At 34.7% G+C, this 14,624-nt stretch overlaps 1 protein-coding gene across 6 annotated transcripts in view; it reads right to left on the bottom strand.

Annotated features, from left to right (window-relative positions):
* NBEA (neurobeachin) overlaps positions 1–14,624 on the bottom strand; it is a 638,449-nt gene that overhangs the window by 52,239 nt on the left and 571,586 nt on the right. For all 6 annotated transcript variants that reach the window (XM_081293195.1, XM_081293196.1, XM_081293198.1 and 3 more), the window contains exons 46-47: positions 13,755–13,874; positions 4,560–4,712 (exon numbers count right to left, since the gene is read on the bottom strand). In XM_081293195.1, the coding sequence (XP_081149321.1) occupies positions 4,560–4,712; positions 13,755–13,874 (273 nt within the window). The remainder of the gene's footprint in view (positions 1–4,559; positions 4,713–13,754; positions 13,875–14,624) is intronic.

The raw sequence follows: 14,624 nt of genomic DNA, 5'->3' as shown, positions 1-14,624 counted from the left end.
CATTCACATCCAACATTCTAGTTCAATGAAACATTGTAATTTTTTCTACAGATATAGTCAAGAATGCATGGTATTTCTTATTTACTTTATGCCAATACTAATTTTATAATGGTTTCTCATCCATAATAATTAATAACTGTTTCTACATTAAAGAAAATCTGTGTATGCTGCTGCCCTGGGGCTTGGTTTGTAGAAGCATGACTGCCTTTTCTATTTCAATTAGGTTTATCAGTAATAAAATTATTAATTCTGTGAGCACATAAACTTCTTTGATTAATGAAGAACACAGGTTGTGTCTATAATAAATCACTTCTTATTGCTTTATTAAGATATATCTAAAATGTTCTAGCATCTAATTAAAACATGAAGATGCTCAACATCATTGTCATTAGAGAAATGTAAATTAAAATTGTAATAAGATATTATTTCATGTCCACCAGAATGGCTGTAATAAAAATATTTAGGTAATAACAAGTGATGGTGAGAACATGGATGAACTAGAATGGTCATACACTGTACATGGGCATGTAAAGTAACAGTCACTTTGGAAAACACTTTGGTGGTTTCCTAAACAGTTAAATGTACTACATGAGTCAGCTATTCCATTTCATTCCATATACACCAAATAAATGAAAACCTGTATTCATACAGAAACTTTTATGTGAATGTTCACAGCAGCATTAATCATAATAGCTCCAAAGAGGAAACAACTCAAATGTTCCTCTACTAATGAATGAATTAACAATATGTGATATTCCCTACAATGAAATACTATTGCACAAAAAGTAGAACAAAGAACTGATACATGATATAAGATGGATGGGTCTCAAAGACTATGCTCAGTGAAAGAAGCCAAACCAAAAGGAAGACATTGTCTGGTTCTTTTTGTATGAAATATCCACAGTAGATTACTGGTTGCTTGCAGTTGGAGTTGGGTGTGAGATTGCTTTGGGGTGATGGGATACTGTAGGCTGTGGTGATAGTCTTACATCTCTACAAAATTACTGAAAGTAATTAAATTGTATATTGAAAATAAGTGAATTTTGTGATATGAATGCTATCTTTATACAGTTGTTAAAAATATCCTGACATGGGCTGGGGATGTGGCTCAAGTGGTAGCGTGCTCGCCTGGCATGCGCGCGGTGCTGGGTTTGATCCTCAGCACCACATACAAATAAAGATGTTGTGTCCACCGAAAACTGAAAAATAAATATTAAAAAATTCTCTCTCTCTTTCTCTATCTCTAACAAAAAATCCTGACATCATAATACAAAAGCAAGAGAATGACTTTTACTTTTATCAGCAATTTGTTCCTTTTTGTTGCTAGCTCATGCTCCATTACATGGCTGTCCCACAGTTTGTTTATTCATTTACCAAGTGGGGAACATCTAAGTAGATTTTGGGTTCTGATGAAAATGAATAAGCCACTATCAACTTTCATCCACTTTTAGAAATAGTAAATTTTCATTTTCTCTTGGGGCAATACTGAGTGGAGGGATTGTGGGTTATATGGTAAGTATTTTTTACAAGAAACTATCAACCTGTTTTCTGCCAGCAAGGTCTATATGTCTCTGTTGCTGTGCATCTTCACCAGTGCTTGCAATGTCAAGTGCTTTTTTTTTTTTTTTTTTTTTTTTAAGCCATGGCAATAGTGGTATCTCACTGTGATTTTAATTTGATTAACTGATTTTATTTTTGGATTAGTTTTTGATATGGCACATCCTTTCATGTGCTTATCTGTCCTTTGTAATCCTTTTGTTAAAGATATTTTGCCCTCCTTTTATAAAAACTATTTTTCTAATAATTATTTTCTTTTTGATTTTATATATAATAAATGCTCTTCATATATGTTAAATTTAGTCTTTTATTGGATGTGTTTTTAAAAATATTTTCCTAGTCTCTGGTATATCTTTCAATGCTTTTAAGTAGCATTATACAAAGAAAAAAATTTTAATAAAGTCCATTTATCAATGTTTTCATTTATGACTTATATTTTCTTGTCATATCTAAGACATCTTTGCCTAAGGATGTACAAGGTCACAAAGACTATCTCCTCTGTGTTTTCTTCTAGAAGTTTTATAGACTTAGGTTTTATATTTAGGTCCAATGATCCATTTTGAGTTAATTTTTTTATACGTAGTGAGGGAAGGTCAAAGGTACCCATCCCTTTTTTACATACAGATATGCAGCTTTTCCAGGACTGGTTGCTGAATGTCAATTTTTCCTTAAAGCCTTGATTTGCTATTTTTATTATTCAAGTAAATTAATGAATAGGTTAAAAAGTGGAGAAGAAAGTGAGCTATAGGCATAGAGGATGATGAGGAGGATTCATTCATTTTGACTGATTTGGACCAAACTGTTCTATATACTGACACATATGAGATTATTACCAACATGACTCATTCATTCACTCAATGTTACAGTTTGGATCTGGACTATCCAACAAAAACTCACATGTTGAAAGCTTGGTCCCCAGTGCAGAAATATTTGGAGGTGGAGCTTTTAGACAATAATTGGGTCATGAGGCATCTGATTTCACCACTGATCAAAAGGATTCAATAGCTGAATGGAGGAGGTAAGACAGTTGGAGGAAGGCTAAACTATTCTGGGATACTAGTGTAAGTCCTAAAAAGGTTTATCATGTCTCCTAACCCTTTTTCCTTCTCTCTGTTGCTTAGCTGGCAAAAACTGTGAGCAGTTTTCCTCTGCTATGCCATCCTGACATGGTGTTCTGTCTCACCTTAAGCCCAGAGGGATGCAACTGGCCACCATTGACTGACTCCTCTGAAATGGTGAGCCAAGCTAAATCTTCCCTTCTCTAAGTTGTTTCTGTCAAGTATGTGATCACAGAGACAAAAGCTGACTTGCACACTCAGCAAATGTTTACTAATCAACTGTTATGTAAAACAAGCACAATTCTGGGCTCTGGAGTTCTGGGATCTAGGGTTGAATTGGTAGATCTGGTACCCTTACATGGATATTATAGCAAATATTCAAGTATGAAAGGATAATGTGGTAGCATATGACCAACTCTAATAGAAAATAGAGATTTTTAGAAGTATGAGTTACTGAAGTATAAATCCTTCATATTAAACATATAAATTGAAGCAATAATCTATTGTTCAAGCAGACAGTGTGAAATAACTCCAAATATCTGAAAGTGCCAATTTACAGATTGAGAAGTGAGAGGGAATATACATAAAATTTATGCAATACATGAGATTACCTCAAAATGGGGAGGGAGACCAAACTGTAGATATGGTACTTTTAAAGACGGGGCTATTTATATCAGCAACAACTTTGTAAAATAAAGTATATTAAAAGTAGAATATTTCTTAGATACAGAAAATAGAGCTTCAAAATAGAAAGGAAAATATTACCAACAATAAAGTACAAAAAATGTGATATAATGTTGGAGAAGGGGGCGGAGAATACATATGTATAATTCTGTTAATGTAAAATGTCCAGAAAAGGCATAGAGATTGAAAGAAAGTAGAGATAGAAAGTAGATTAGTGGTTGTTTAGGGCTGCCTGAGGGGATGAGGAAGTTAGAGAGAACAGGGTGAGATGCTAACAGATCTGAAGTTTCTTTATGGAGTGATTAAAATGCTCTAAAATTGCTGTGGTAAGGGTTGTACAACTCTGTGAATGGGTTAAAATCCATTGATTTTTTTCGGTGGGTAAATTATATAGCATGTGAATTATTTCAATAAAGCACTTAAAAAAAGGAATTAAGGCATATGTGAGTCCCATTATAATATGTTAAACGTATTTCAATTCTGAATCAAAATAAACTATAAAACAAAATAAAATGGATTTATGAGACAGTTGGAAAAACTTGAGAGTGAAATAGGATTAAAAACATATTTTAGGTCATTGGTTTTACTGGTATAATTCCTCAAATGACCATGAATAATAGTACAGGAGAGAGGGTGTTTTTTAAGTGGCTCGTTTCCATGTACCATAACCACACTGGGTAAAAATATATTGAAATCTATAAAATTTCCACATGCAAACATTCTATTTACACATTTCTTATTTGAACACCCAGACATCTGTCATACAGAGTAAAAAGAATGTTTATGAGATGGGTGCTCTCTTACAGCCAAGCATATTACATCATAAGGTATGTGTTTCACAGCTTAAATTTCCTATATAGAAATATGTTCCAAATGTAATTTTTCTTGTTTTAAATATTTTTACATGTGAGAAAATTTACGGGTATGCTGGCTACAGTAGATGAAAATGAGGAATGGGCATGTATTTTAAGGACTCTGTAATATGTAATATTAGTCAACAGATGTTCATCTGATTGCACTCTCCTAAGGGAGTAAATATAACTGAATTGCCATTCCTTGATTAGTTCTCATGAAAGGAAATCCACTCAACAACAAAGAACACTGTCAGAAGACCACAGTAATATGTTTGCTTGCTTGATTTTTTTTTAAATTCTAATCTTAAATTTTAGATGTTAAGTGGCAATCTGTAAAAGTTACAAACAAAACTATGGAATATTTTAACTTCCTGATGATTGCTCAAACAAAACCCAAACCTCTTACCATCCTGTTGATCCGTACAAAGTCTTCAGGTTTTTTTGCCCAAGGGGGAAGATCAACATCATTTACCACTACTTCATCTTCTCTGACACCAAGATTATATCCATTACTGTTGACAAACATTTCTGGTAGGTAGTAGAACTCTGGAATTAGTTCCTGCCAGGATTAAAAAATGTAGCATATTAAACCATTGTATACAAATCAGTTTAAGAAATCTATTACCTTATCACTTACTAACTATAAATGGAATTAAATACTTTCTTTACCTAATGGCAAGATTTTAGTCCTTATAGTATTCATTTTATTTAAGAGTCTGAGAATATTAAACATTTCTCTTGAATAATTTTTGATTATAATGTGCAATATTTTATAATATCACCCATTTTCAATTTTATTTTGTCACAAATTAATTAAGAGAAACAGGCATATAAATTAATAATGGTTCATAAGACATTAGTGAACAAATATGTAAAGCTACATTGACCAGTGTAGGTACTTAAACAACTTTTAAGTCTTAATGAATTATCCCCAAGTTAAAAGAATCACACAATATTTTCTACTTTTTAATTTTTTTTAAACCACACTGATAATTACTAGACAGGATGTTTATAAGGAGATTCATAGCTTTATTTTTTGACTTGACCAAATTCTTTCTTTTCTCTTTTCTTTTCTTTCTTTCTGCAGTGCTGGGGATGAAACCCAAGGTTCTTGCACATACTAGGCAAATGCTTTGCCACTGAGCTATACCCTATCCCCAAATAAAGTAGTTACTTATACATATCACTGAAGGTAGTGAAGAGATGATATGTAATATTGTAATCAGTTTTAAAGATTTAGTGTATGCCACTGGAATGTAGGTTATTAAAAATTGGATGCAAAGATAACTTATGTGTGGTACATTATATCTAAATGAGGTTTTATGTTACCTTATAAAAAATCTGATATAGAAAAAAAATGATTCTAAGACCCTAAAATTTTTTACTTTTATGTAAGTAGGATAAAATGAAAAATGAAATAAAACAACTGTAGTTTTTATGTACACCATCAATATAATCTTTTTAAAAATGTCAAGATAAGGGTTAAATTAACTTTCAATTGCACTGTGAAAAGCATACGGCATTTATTCATGTAATCTGATCAACACTGATGGGCATAGCACCTGAAATTGAATCTCATTGTGGTCTTCTCTAGGGATGCACAGAAAAAAAATTAAAAACACCAGGCACTGAGACCTTCAAATAAATTGTGTCCTCAATTTTCTAAGAAAAGCACAAAAGAAAGTTTTTCCTCCATGGGTTCTCCCATTAAACCAACATACATGTTACAGTACAAGTGGGTACTTATATCAGTAATGTTCTGTGTGAATTTGATCATGATCCCTTCTTACCATAATTGTGAACCATAAGAAAAGGATAATTGTGTTTATTTTCTCTAGCATTGTGGTATCATAAACAGGTTTATATAAACAGGTTTTCTGGATAAATGGAGACTAGTATTTTAAGAATCAGAATTTTCTTCTAAATAAAATATTTAAATAGAAATCTTTCTAAAATCTTTTACACAAATTCCCTTTCATTTACTTATTCACAAAGAAAAGGTTTGAGTTCCAGACACTGTGAAGGGTACTCAAAACAAAAATGGATAAGTGATGGCCCTCATATCAGGTAACTCAAAGCCTAAAGGGGTGATGTATAAATAGGTGGTTATAATGTACAGCAATAACAGCTGTGGAAGGAGTAGGCAAAGAGGAGCAGGGAACCAATTGAATCATTTGAGCAGATCATGGCTAAGATGAGATCAGGGGAAGAGGCACAGGGGACTCTCAGGGAGCACCAACAAGGAGTGGTAAGAAAGTGAGTATGGGTGGAGGATAGGAAATATGGGTGGGTCGATCTGGACGAGGAGAGGAGATGGTAGGAGTTTTAGGGAAGATGATGAGGAAGTTTTGTAAAGGCTAGGCTATTTGGATTTCATCTTACAGACAACCAACATTTTAAAGAAGTTATTGTTTTACAAGAAGACACTGGGTGACAAAGTAGAAGGTGTACTGGAAAGGAGGGAGACTGTCCCTGTGGGGAAGAGGGAAGGGAGAGGGGCTGCTGTGAGGTGTGGAGTTAGAGGATGTATGTGCTCTCTGACAAGGGGCAAGGATCTACAACAGAGCTACCAGTCAGCCAGGGGGGATGGAGAAGGTCAGGGGCCCAGCATACCCAGAAAGTGAGGGAATTAAATGGCTCATGCTGAGGGGAAAATATATGCTCATGATCAACTATGTAGGAGATGTCCACGCCACAATGAACTGTGTGGAAAAGGGGGTACAGTGAAATTAATGTAAGTGAAGAACATTTTCAATGGCCTGAATGTGGAAGGGGAAGGGAGAAGGGGCTGAAATAAAAGCTATAAGGTAAACAAACCTGCTTATTGCCAATAAGAGAGGGCTTAATTGAAGAATAGGACAGGGGTTAAAGTGTGCTTCAGCAATACTCTATCAGCAACGATTATAATGTGCTTGATTTCCCAGCAGGGCAAGCGTGGCAGTGTAAGTCAGTCACTGAAGGAGCATTCTGGTAAAAGTGTACGATCACTGATTAGAAGGTAGAAGTAAGAAATCACTCTTTCCTGAGGTATTTTTACCCAATCAGAAATGCATAATTATCATCTTATAATTTCAAAGTATTCATATAAAACATAAAGTTTTCTTCTGATCTTACTCCCACTCTTAAGAGAAAATTAGTAAATGGTGTAGAGAAGGCAAAGACCAATGACTTTTGCACATGACCTACTCTTAATATGACGCTGAATTACATTAAAATCCCGAAAGGGCCAAAAGGGGGAAAGACAGGTACACTCAAGCTGCTGCTTAACTTGGAGGGAACTATACGTAATAGACTCACATAAGTCAGGGATTGTCCTTATTGCCTTTCTTCAGTTATCTGTGCTCATGTCCTATGTTAAAAAGAGGCAATAGGCTTTCTGGAGGACAGAGAAGGATATACATCCATAGCATGGGTTTAGTTCATTTAAACAGCCTAAAGAGTCTCAATTTATCTTCTACCAACTTGGTACTATATATTTTTCACTTAGTATTTCCCATTCTTTCCTGTGTTGCAGGATCAGGTGTTTATTATTAACCTACTTAATATAAACCTTATAAACCTACTTAAAACTATAATATAGTTTTACTGAATGATGTTATGTTAAATTCATGAAGGCACAAAACCATAGGATTTAATATTAATAATATTTCAGGCAAAAGCAAAAATCCAAGCCTTATTTTGTGAGGTTTGTATTTTTGTTGAATCCCTCCCAGCTCCTGGTGCTCTATTTCCCACGTAGAAGGTGCTCATTAAATATTAAACTGCTGATGATATTAGATAAAGTTATTTTAATATCACCAGAACTCTTCTGGGGAAAGTGTGTATGGCCGGAAGAATGCCTCAAGATACGAGAAGAGGCAATGAAGAACTTTATTAAATACAAGAAGAACAAACCTGGAAACAAAATCTCCACTTTGGGAGGGGAAACTTTTGCAGTTTGAAAAATGTTACCTTGCTTATTCTAGCTGTGTTAAAAAGGTTCAAAAGTGTTAAAGAGATCAATTTAAATACAGATAAGAACTGGCCCCAGTCAGAGTCTCCTTGGATGTTCCTCTAGAGCACCCATCCCTTGCAGTTCTAAATCTCCACCAGGCACATCTTTCTCAGCCTCACTTTGTTCTCCTTGGCCATGGGCAGCTTTTAGTGCTCTTCTTTCTTCACTGTTTAGATTAAAATGAAATAGGTCTTACTTTGGTCACTTCAGGAGTTTGGGAACAATTTTTTCTGGCAACTTTAAAATCAACTTTTTCCTTTTCTCTCTTCCTTCCTTCTCTTCCTTTCCTTCTTTTTCCTTTTTTCCCCTTTCCCCTTCCTCCCTTCATTCTCTTTCCTTTGGGGGTGGGGGGGCAGGTGGTGCTAGGAATTGAACCCAGGGCCTCACACATGCTGAACATGCATTCTACCACTGAGTTACATCCCAAACCCTAAGAAACCAAGCTTGGGACTTCAGGTTCAGACAACCAGACTCCTTAAGCCTACGTTCCCTTCTCTTCTATTGTGATTTTTCGAAAAAATGCATTTGTTCTTTCGAGTTATACATGGCAATAGTTTTATTGTGATTTTAAAAGTAGCAACTCAGGAAGGAAATGGGTGGGGGAGAGGCAAGAAAGGGAGGGAAATGGGGGTGGTGGTGAATATGAATATGATCAAAGTATGTTATATAGCAAGATGAAACCCATTATTCTATATAATTAATATGAATTAATAAAAAATAAAGTAGCAATCCAATCATACATGACTTTACTTTGCTTTAGCTTTCTGTATGACAATTATTATTATTTTAGTATTTAGGAATGTTTACATGTTCCACAATAATGAAAATTCCAGGATGAACTGTCTATTTTATTCACCTGTTACTTGTCGCAATTCATTTTTAATTTCACAAATATTTTTGCAGCTCTCTCTTTCTCTCTCTCTCTCTTATCATATTGGTAGCTAGCTATGGTTTTAGTTATACATGACAATAGCATTCTATTGTGATTTTAGAAGATCTTTCTAGAAATACCATGGAAAGACAAATAGCACTAGTCAGCCCTACACTGTTCTAGCCAGCTTGCTAAGGTGCCAGACAAGTAAATGGAATCATTTTGAATTTTCCAGTTCTAGATGGGATGCCTGGCTAACCCAACAGAGACCAGACAAGCTGTATCTGCTGAGTCCTGCTCCAACTGCAGAACTGTGAGGATATAAATTATTATTATTATTATTTTTAAGATACTATGTTCTGTTTTTAAGATACTATGTTAGTTATTCAACAATAAATGAGTAGACTATTACTTGACCAGTCAATTACTCAAAAACAGTCAAAATAGCTGGATATGATTATACTGTCATGCTGAGAATGAAAACAGCTTGCCATCCAGTGGACGAAGCACTGGAAATAACTGAGAAGACAAAATGCTGGTCTGGCTTCCTTATCACCTGCCTACTTGTGGGCTCAGATAAGTCACTTGAGCTCTGGGAACCTCTTTAAAGAACAGGGACTGCGTATGAGGACTGTATCAAATTGTTGTACCAACAACAAAGCATGTTTGAAAAATGTTAAGTATTATTCAGAAGGAATGAGGGCCACCATTATAACTTGTGAGTGTGCTCCTATGACAGGCACATTAGACACTGGCTTGCCTACTGAAGACAACTGCTGTTCTGCTTACTCTCTTCCCATTGAGACATTGCCGTTAATCAGCTTCTCCTAAGGAAAAGGGTCCAAGTAGTTTAAAATTTTCTAAATGAAAAACTGCAGAAAGACGCAGAGTATTATTACAGAAATGGCAAAATGAATATTGTAACAGGCATTTTGTGTCTGAAAATGTGATTTCTAGTTTATTTTAACAGCTATACTAAAACCCTACGGTACAGTTAATAGTATTATATGTGTTCTGTCAAAAAATAAGAAAATATCCTCAAACACAATTTCTAATTTATAAGCTTATGACAAGTTCAAGCTGCTGAGAAATTGACTTGAAAGTATGCCTTAGAATGATAGAAGACCACTATTAACACTATCATAATTGTATACCTATTGCATCAAATCTGACATTTCAGCTTAATATATTTCGCTGAGAGAGCATACCATTTTATGGCTTCCTAGTGAAATCAAATCCAACCCAGACGTTTTCACTTTTCTAATATAATTCACTGCAAGGTTTTAAAGCTGCCATCTCTTTTCTTCCCCCCTTTTCAAAAGATTGATGTCTGGGTATTCGTTAATTCCATGAGAGCTCATAATGGGTCACTGAGTCAGTGGTGAGCACCTCCATTAACTGCATTAATTTACACTATGTCACCTTAATGACGTTTTGTCACAGCTACCTTTTCTGACATCTACATAGCTAATCAAAAAGTAATATAACAACTTTTGAAGGCATTAAGGGAAATTAGTATAAGAACTTTTGTAAGGTACATGTCATTGCCAGAACTACCATCTAGAGGAAAGAAATAGAAAAAAATAAAAATAACGTAAAAACTAACTGGCTTCACTCAACTCTGGAGACCTCTCTCCTGAGGGGTCACTTCGGCAGCACTCTTTCTTCCCCAGCTTGTGTTCATTAGCACAGGAAGAGACTGACATTAATAGAGAGAGACAGAATAAAACCATCTACTGCATTCTGGTTCTCTCCCACAGGATTGTCTAAGTTAGTAGATTTTGCAGAGATATTTACTTTTCTTCTCTGGAAATGAAAATATATTTCCTTAAAAATATATGAAATGCTATAGTATAGTTTGGGATAGGAAATAAAAAGCTTAGGTTTTAACACACAGTAAAATGATTCATGTTTTTTGAGACATTCTTCTCTAGTAAATTAGTAATTATCTTAGAATGAAATAATACTATATACTTTAAATCAATATGTGTAATCACAAATTTAGGAAAATTTCAACATATCACTAGATATTCCAAGAAAATTTGTCTCTAATATTGCTGTCATAGAGACCCAGATTCTGATGCTAAAAAGGAAAATGGAAAGATGTATATATGTGGCTGGACACACACACACACACACACACACACACACACACACACACAAACTCACTCAGCTGAAACATAAAACTGAAAGACTAAAAAACTATATACTTGTAGTGCAACTTTCTGCAATTTCAAAGATCCCTTTCAAATAATCAAGAATAAGATGAGCAAAAGATACATGTCAGTTTACAAATCAATAATATGCAAAAAAGTGCTGAACATCACTAAAAGAAATGCAAACCAATACAATGATGACTCCAGTTTTCACTTCCTATATTAGTTACAGTTTATTGCAATAGTGATGACAGGGGAATGCTGCTATAGCAATAATACAACATAATTCTTTGGGGATGATGGTTTGGCAACAAATTAACAAATTTAAAATGTATATGTACATAACCTTTGAGCCAATGGTTGTATTAATAGGAATTAACCTTTGCATACGCACACAAGGTTCACTGAGATGTCAGTGTGCATGGATGTTCACAGCAGTCTTGAGCATAACAATAACAATCACAGAGAAAGACAAACGCTCTATCAACAGAAGACTGCGTAAATATTGTATATGTATGTAGTGTGCAGCCTTTAAAAGGACAGGGGTAGGTCTACACAGCAAGATATACACTATGAAAGGTTCAAGGTGGTGGCATGAGAGAACTGAAAATGAGAGCAATCTGTGTAGTGTCAAGCTGGGGAAATGAGCTCCTTATGAACCAATTAAGTCTCGGGGGGAAACACTGTACATGCGTGTTCAGTGCAGCTGGTTAGCATGAAAAACAAAAAACTCCCAAGTTAGTGATAAACACCTTGATCTTTGTTCTTGATGATGTGACCTCAGGAGCTCAGGTAGCACAAACAGTAATGGAAGGTGAACATTTCTGAAATGGTTCTAAACAGGAAAACTTCCTGGAGAATTTAGAGGGATAAGCCTGGTATGGAAATGGGTCACCAGAGACTGAAATGTAACTTTATGAGATATCTGTTGATCTAAAGAATTAATGAAGTCCTCAGGTTAGGAAGGAAAGCTAAAACTGATTTACATATAAAAATTAGGATGTCTCCAGTATTTGTGAGGGCAGGTGAGCATGAATCTTTAAGTTGAAAAGTCAATTTTCTTTCTTGTAATGATGTCAAGTTATAGTGAGGAGACACTTTCACTTGAAATAGTTTGATATAATAAGGATACAGTTCTGACTTAAATATAAACAATCTCAAATGTGATAAGCCTTCAATTATAGACAGGAATATTTAATTCACAAATTACTGTTGAGTGCTTTTTATAAACATTATATTAATTTGAGATTCTATGGATCAATGAGGGTCTATTGTCTCCCATTTTGTTTCTCATATGTGAAGTATTATTAAATAAGAAACAAATTCCTCCCTTGATTTAATTGGTAGTAAATCAATCTAAAATGAAGGTTTATGAATATTTTAGAGTTTTAAGTCCTCAGAAAAGTTATAAGACTATTAAAAGAAAATTATGAATTTTAAGAACTTAATAAGGGTGCAGGTTAAATTCTCTAAGCATGAGTATGTTGTATGTATAAATTAATATTCACTTAGGTAAAAGTTTGATAGCAACAACAACAACAACAACAAAAACACAGGGATGAGCTATACTCTGCTTGGCTCCCACCTCCTTTGTTTTCTGCTTTGGAAAAAGAAATGAATAAAAGTTGTGTTCATTCAGTTTTCTTTCTAGTAATTGTCTTTATAAATGTTTTAGAATAGAAAAGCACACATATGTAAATTTGACTTGACCTTACTGCTTTTTGTTGGATCAGAACCCTAAATGAAATGATACTATGACATTTTTATGCTGAGTGACAGTTATGGGAAAAAACTTGCCTTGAAGAAAAAGGCTTAAAATAAGAAACACATTTACCCAGGCAAGAACTTGATCATGTAATCTTATTATCAGGGGGAAAAAGAAAAAAGAAAAAAAGAGAGAGAGAGAAAGAGAACAAATGCATTTTATTGTTTTGAATACAATCTTTTTCTTTTCCTTAAAGCAAGAGCCCCCATAAATGAAAAATAAATTTTTGTATTTAACAATAGTTAAATACATAGAGTAACTTTAAAATTGCTCTCTGGCTGTTCCTGGATATTGTCTGTGTGTTGGTTTAATCTAATGTGTATTGTTGCATAGTATCCCTAGGCAGAGTCAAGTAAAAGCTAAGGCTGTACAGAAAAGCCTACATTTTAAATGGGGCTTGTCATTAATGCTTTATTAATTGCCCCAGGCTACACAAACCCAAAGCTGGGCAAGCTATACCAATATGACACATTAAGGTCAAATCCAATTCCCGCTGTGTTTTATGGAATGGGCCAAATATTGAGTGAACAGCAGGAAAGGCAATTTATGGGCTTTTCTTTCCATCCCCTGATTATTTCATCTAAATTAGATGGGGAATTTTTGAATAACAAAACACCTTACCTGATTAATATAAAAGAATCCTGAATTATTTTTATGATGCTCAAAATTATTTCTTTTAAGGTTAGATGTAGCTTGTAATTTTAATATGATGGAACAAAGCTGCAATATAAAATGTCTTATACATCATTTAATAAGAAAGTCAAAATTTCAACAATTTTGAAATTCCACTGATATCAACAAATAAAAGAGCCTACCTTTACATCAGAAGTATCTCTCTGACTAGTTCTCCAAGACCTAGCAATTGAAGAGAAGGTTCGATCTGGATGGTCAAATTTCCCATCATTTGCATTGAGGAAGAAGGTTGTGAAAGGTTCCTAGGCAGAAAACACAATCAGTAAATGAACCATTCGAAACACAGATGTGCTCATGGGTTTATAACATATGAGTATTTCTGAGACCCTCTTGATGCAGAAGCAGTGAAGAGCTTGTATCAAGGCCTACAACAAGGTGGGAGGGGATGTGGGTCTGGGTCTGACTGTGTCACCACAGTACCTGTTGCTCCGCAACCCTGGCAGGTCCTTTGGCTACTTGGGTCTCTATCTTCTTATCTATAAAAGGATGGGAGTCTAGTGCTGTATGATCTTATGGTAAATTATTTTGCATGACATTCATAACTCAGATTTTCTTTCTAATAATTAGGGCCATGCATACTAACATTGCAATAAAAAATGTCACTCTGACATCCTCTGCAATGTGGAATTAGGTAGGGAATTGTCCACCTTAGAATGTCTGGGAAAAGCTACTCAAGCACTAGTTCCATAGTCTGGTGACCTTTTAAAAATGCAAACCCCTGCTTAATATCCTTCCACAGCTCTTAGGAGGTCTGAGGAGAAAGTTTAAACTACTTCATTTGTCTTACAAAAGCCTAAATGATCTACAACCTGTTTAACTCTTTTATCTTACTATTCCCACCTATGTTCAAAGGTTTTGCCACTTTGTCCTTTGAGTGTGACATTCCATCCACTATTTATCCCTTATCCCTTTTCCTCACTATCCTTATCTAAGTTCTTTTATCCTTTAAGTCTCATCCAAGATGCCATATTCCCCCCAAAGACTCCTGGATT

Source organism: Spermophilus citellus, assembly GCF_964194105.1.
Source record: "Spermophilus citellus genome assembly, chromosome: 1".
NCBI classification, from domain to species: Eukaryota; Metazoa; Chordata; class Mammalia; order Rodentia; family Sciuridae; genus Spermophilus; species Spermophilus citellus.
Note: the sequence above shows the minus strand (reverse complement) of the source record. Positions and strands in the feature narration are given on the sequence as shown.